This window comes from Gopherus flavomarginatus, chromosome 1 (assembly GCF_025201925.1).
Source record: "Gopherus flavomarginatus isolate rGopFla2 chromosome 1, rGopFla2.mat.asm, whole genome shotgun sequence".
Classification (NCBI taxonomy): domain Eukaryota; kingdom Metazoa; phylum Chordata; order Testudines; family Testudinidae; genus Gopherus; species Gopherus flavomarginatus.
In genome coordinates, this window is record NC_066617.1 from 375,629,393 (window position 1) to 375,635,392 (window position 6,000).

General features: G+C 44.8%; 1 protein-coding gene across 1 annotated transcript; it reads left to right on the forward strand.

Annotated features, from left to right (window-relative positions):
- The first annotated feature begins 4,053 nt into the window (after positions 1-4,053).
- On the forward strand, positions 4,054-4,992 carry LOC127057167 (olfactory receptor 51G2-like). Its single transcript, XM_050965968.1, has one exon. It carries the CDS (start codon positions 4,054-4,056, stop codon positions 4,990-4,992), a length of 939 nt encoding a protein of 312 aa, XP_050821925.1.
- Positions 4,993-6,000: the final 1,008 nt, after the last annotated feature.

A 6,000-nucleotide genomic window follows, 5' to 3' on the forward strand; every position in this document is an offset into this window, starting at 1 on the left:
GTGTTTGGAGATGACTGAATGAATGTGACCCCACAAAGGGGGCTCTTGTTTCAGGTATCCTAGGCTGAGAGTGTCATTGCAAGGACCTTAGAGGGAAGGGCAGGGTGCCTGCAATGCTACCTCAGGCCACAAGGTGGCACTCTGGGGCAGCACGTGTCCACAAGGTCTTGGCTACACTCAGCTGTGCTCTTGCAAGCCATTACCATCAGGTGCAGATCAGCCCAGCCCCCAGGCTGCTCTACACTTTGCTGAGTCAGCAGGAGAACAGGCCAGTGAATCTAACCCCTGTAACCGGCAGGGCCATCCTTAGGATTTATGGGTCCTTCTGCAGTATTATTAAACTGGTGCCCTATGCCCAACGGCAGCCTGCCATCGCAGCCTGTGGAGGAGAAAGGCATGAGGCAGCATGGATACCGAGCCTCCCGGCCCGCCTCACAGTGGCAGAGAGTCACAGTTCCCCACAGAGACCCCCATACCCTCTCCCTCACACAGAATGCGCAGCACTGACGCATTCGGTGCTGTAAATACGGCCCCTGCCTTAGGACACTGCAGCATGCGCTGGGTGTGTGGGAGCCGACCCGCTCTTACCTGCTACCATGGGCAGTGGGTGAAGCTGCCCCTTGGGGTGGTTAGCGCCCCAGCCAACCTTTTCTGTCTGTAACCCCGCCCATACCCACCCCTGCTCCACCCCAAACCCCACCCAACTCTGTCCAGGCTCCACTCCTCCCCACTGTCTCCCTCCTCTCCTGTCTTCCCTCCCACTCCCTGCTCACCCCATTCCAGCCAAATCCCTAAATGAAGCAAATGACATTAGAAAGATATTGCCAAAGAGGTTTTTTTTGTTTTTTAAAGAAAATAGATGTTTTCCACTGCATGCCAGAAGGTGAAAACTGGACATGCAGAAGGTACCTAATTAAAAGCACCAAATTTAGGCATAAAAAACTGTCAGTCACAGGGATGTTGATGTACCTTGAAGTTTGTCAGAGATTTATTTACAAAAACTTTGTGGTAAGAGTAAATCAGCTGTCCTGCTGAATACATTAAATATTATGGAATACATGATGCAGCTCTTCTCTGTTTTACCTTTTCTTAATCAGTATTTCTGAGCTGATTTTATATTTTAAATGAAAACAACAAGGAGTCCGTTGGCACCTTAAAGACTAACAGATTTATTTGGGCCTAAGTTTCATGGGTGAAAAACCTCACTTCTTTCGAATTCAGATACTCTTAAGCCTTCATAAAGTAATCATTACAGATTGCTACATATTTAACTCACTGAAAGGACGACATTATTTTAAATTAATCAATCACCGAGGTTTAGTGTTTTCATAATAATGTTCATTGCTTTTCGAAAAAAGGAACACTAATTTACTGTGTGTGATCTCCATGACAACATACATATTTATGAAATTTCACCTACTTTAAAAATATGTTTCCAAAGATTTTAGGCATAACAAAGCATTTTATATCTTACTATGGTACTGATTCTGCTGGAGGGTTCTTTTAAAACTAGCTCATTAAATAATCAGAAGTAAAGAAAGGGAAACTTTTGTCCAGCTATCTGGAAGGAAAGGGTTGATGTCCCTTTAAGAGCTAGTGTCCCTTCAACAGGGGGGTGAAGGGTGAAAGAAGTGGACAGAAAGGACAGGAAGTCTTTGGAAGCAAGTTTTTTTGTATGATAGTAATTAAAATAAAAATGTGTATTTTAGATAAGGGTGGTGGCTTTTCTTGAGTTGTTCCTTGTCTTCCTGCTTGTTTTGCAGCAGCCTGCAATTAAACTAAGATGAGCCATTTTAACCCAATATATCCAGCAAATAAACATCCCAATAGTTAACCAAATGTAGCTCTGCAGCAAACATCCCAAGAACTGGGTTTAACAGACACATTCTTTATGGCAGCTCAGCTCCATGTCTGTCCCAATGCCGTTTCTGGGTTGTATGGATTTTATCAATACTGGACAGAAACAGTCAGAGAGCAATAGACTGTTTTCATGTGACAGGTTTCAGAGTGGCAGCCGTCTAATTAACTAACGTCTGTATTAGCAAAAACAATGAGGAGTTGTTAGTTAAATACATTTGTTAGCCTCTAAAGTGCCACAAGGACTCCTCGTTATTTTCACGAGGGTAATGAAGTTCCACATGCATCTGACTTTGAAATGTACTTCCTGCAATCCCTATTTGTGACTGAAAAACAGGCGTTGTGGTGCTGTGTTGTGTTGTGGTTACTATGTACTAGTGTACTATGTACACTAGTACATTAGTAATACACTAGTGTATTACTACTAGTAATAGCCACTGGGGATCTTCAGACTATGTCTACCTCCATTCAAAATTTATTAGGGCCCTCCAATTGAAAAGAGGTTCAAAAGCGCTGTATTAGAGAGTGAGAGCCCATGGAATGAATATTTTATATCCTGACCCCAATGCCTGTTACCACTCCGGGTACAGGCTGAAGACTGACAGACACAATCTGAGGAGAACCAGTCAGTTATTAACCCAGAGACAGAGGAGCTACTAGACTTTTGTTTGCTGACAGGTCATTGACTGAGGGCTGAGATGCTGTGATCTTTTCAGATTCTGAAGAAATCCAGATGACAGATGTTGCATTTGAAGTCCCACCCTAACCTGAAAAATCATCTCTGAAAGAAGATCAAAGGGGAAAGAATGGGTTGACGTGTTTGCTAAAGTACAGATGTGTAAATGTTATGACTTTTGCTTTAGAAAATATTTGAGAAGTATTCCACATACTCAAACGAGGATGCACCTGAAGAAGTCATTTATTTTACCCACAAAAGCTTATGCCCAAATAAATATCTTAGTCTTTAAGGTGTCACCGGACTCCTCGTTATTTTTGTGGATACAGACTAACATGGCTACCCCCTGATACTACTCCACATATTGTTTACAATGGGTTTGGGCAATTAATTCTTTGTTTAGTGAACAGTAGTATAATCATGTCTCCGAGAAACTGACCAGAAGCTCTTTCTAAAACTTACAGTGAGAACATAAGATTGGCCATACCGGGTCAGGCCAAAAGTCCATCTAGCCCAGTATCCTGTCTTCCAATGATCTAACCCAATATCCTGTCTTTAATGATTGAACTCTCTGGATTCAGTCAACGCTGGCGAGGCAAAGCACTTCAGATACTTTTGGAGAGATTCTTGGGGGTCAGAGTGTATCACTGGGAGCACTTGATAAGGGAAAGTTAATAGAGCATGGTACTGATTGAATTTACACACATAAATCTGGAGTGACGCAGTTGAAGCCATTGTTATTAAAATCAGAACCTGACCCTGAGAATTTATCCCATTTGCTGAAAAGAGGCAGAGACATAATTTGGACTCTCAGGAGTGGAGAAAATAAAAAAATATATATATAATGACACAACTAACCATTTTTATAAATAGCTTCAATGCAGAACAGATAAGTACAATGACAGATTTCACCATGCACTTCTCATTGCATGATACAATGGGCTACACTCAGAAATGAAGGGTCAGAACAGGTGTCCATGGAAGGTCAAAAGTGTAAAACCACATGGGGCTAAAGGAGACTGTGGAACTCCCAGCCACAAGTTATCAACAGAGCCAAGAGTTTAGTAGGATTCAAAGAGGAACCGTATGTTTATGTGGGTAACCAGAAATTCCAATTACATTAGTGAAGACTATTTTAAAAAGTTTTGGAAGGACTATAAACCTTCCTTATGTACAGTACAAAATATGTATAAACAATGGATGTCAGGGGAAAACATTCCCTGGGAGCAGGTTATCTCATAGCTTTCTATTGCAGGGCTTCATTTGGCTTCCTCTGAAGCATATCAAATGGGCCAGTGGATACTGGGCTAGATGGACTCCAGGTCTGATCCAGTCTGGGAGTGCCTATCTTCTTATATGCAGTATAAATCCAAGATTAAGTTTTTGCTGATCTTCCCTGAGCTCCTGGGACTCTCTAGAAATACAATCAGAGCAGAAAGATATCTTGTTAAATATCATCTAGTCTCCTGTTGCTTTTCCTTTCAGGAGGAAAGGTTCAAAACTATCGGACCTCCCAGTACATGAAGTCAGCTGTCAATGACACCAACTTCAACTCTGCAGTGTTCCTTCTCACCGGGATACCTGGGCAGGAAGACGTCCATCTCTGGATCTCTATCCCCTTCTGCTTAGTGTATGTTATTTCTGTAGCAGGAAATTCAGTCATTCTGTTCATTATAAGAACAGATACAGGCCTCCATGAGGCCATGTACATTCTCCTTTCCATGTTGGCAGTCACAGACCTTGGTTTATCAATAGCCACCATGTCAACAACATTGGGAACATTCTTCTTTAATGCTAGGGAAATCAGCCTTGATGCCTGTTTTGCCCAACTGTTCTTCATCCACTCGCTTTCATACAGCGAATCCTCTGTGCTCTTATTGATGGCCTTTGACCGCTTCATCGCCATCTCTCACCCACTGAGATATGCTTCCATCTTAACCCTGCCAAGAATAGCCAAGATGGGACTGGTGTGTGTGCTAAGAGGGGTTGCCGTAATGTTCCCACTGCCCTTTCTCCTGAAACATTCCCAATACTGTCAAGCCAATGTCCTCTCCCGTTCCTACTGCTTGAACCAAGAGATCATTAAGATGGTTTGTTTGGATATTAGAGTCACCAGCATCTATGGCTTTTTTGTCACAGTCTCCACAGTGATGTTGGACTCGCTGCTCATCCTCCTATCTTATGTAATGATTTTGAAAACAGTGCTGAGCATTGCCTCCCATGCGGGGCGCGTCAGGGCACTGGGCACCTGTGTCTCTCACTTCTGTGCTGTCCTCCTCTTCTTCATACCAGGGACTGGCTTGTTTGTAGTACAGAGATTCGGGAATAGCTCTTCTTCCTTGCTTCAGATTCTCATCGGCTACGTCTACCTGCTGATCCTGCCCATGATGAACCCAATTGTGTACAGCTTGAAAAGCAAGCACCTTCATGCAAGGATAATCAGAGTACTCAAAAAGTGAAGGATCAGTTCATCAGCTGGCTCCGCCGCTGGTCATATGAGACATGAAAAACATGGGCCATGGCGAGGGCACCTATTCCATCCTTACCCCCAAGAAGACATGAACTACTAATCTAAACTCTGTAGAGAGAAGTTCAGAAAGGGTCTAAGGCCTGGAGCAAAGGGACAGGGCCTGGTGAGGGAGGATGGTGCACTGGGAGAAAGAGACCAAGGCAGCAGCAGAATTTACAAAGTGACTATGTCAGTGAAGAGCCAGGGGACTGGTTGCATGTTGGCCCATAAACATCTGGATTGGTGGCTGCTCTGACCTCAGAATTCCTGCCGATACACTCAGTAAAGAGAAGGGATGCAAGTGTTGTTTCCCATTACACCTGACTGTCAATGTCCCATTGTATTTGGTTAAATATCTAGGGGCCATTAAAAAAGCTGCAGAGCTATTCTGTAGTCACAGTCCTGGCACTTCCCGAGCCCTCTGGGGGCTGCTTGATCCATGAGCACTGCACGAGCTGTGGACGGGGCTATTGAAAGGGAATGGTCACCCATCGTTCCCCTACCTCCTCAGCTAGCTGCTTGTGATTGAGTCACGTCAGACACGTGATGAATGGAGGAGACCCAGGAGAAGCTATTTAGGCAACTTGCCCCCATCCCTCGGCTCTGTTGATGGCTCTGAACACCACACATGTGCTGAGCCCCGTCCGCACTGAGGCAGAGCAGAGCTGCGTGTGCGAGTGAGGGTCTGACACATGGAGCCTCCGGCCCAGATTCTCTTCTCCCGCCATCCATTTGTGCTGCAATGAAAATGGTTGGAAACGGTCCTCAACTCCCCCGCAGAGGCACGTCTCGCTCCAGTCCCAGCCCAGCCCTTCAGTGTCGAGTGACCATCTTTTCAAAAGGCAAAAGTGGGACACATGCAGGAGCACCGTCCCTGCTGCCTCTCTACTTCCCGCTTAACACCCCACCCCCTACTCTGCCTCTTCCCACCAGGACCCCTCCCCCTGCCCCATCTCTT

Bases quoted from the DNA above. Each gene is read 5' to 3' on its own strand.
- LOC127057167 (XM_050965968.1), top strand. From the start codon at position 4,054: ATGAAGTCAGCTGTCAATGACACCAACTTCAACTCTGCAGTGTTCCTT.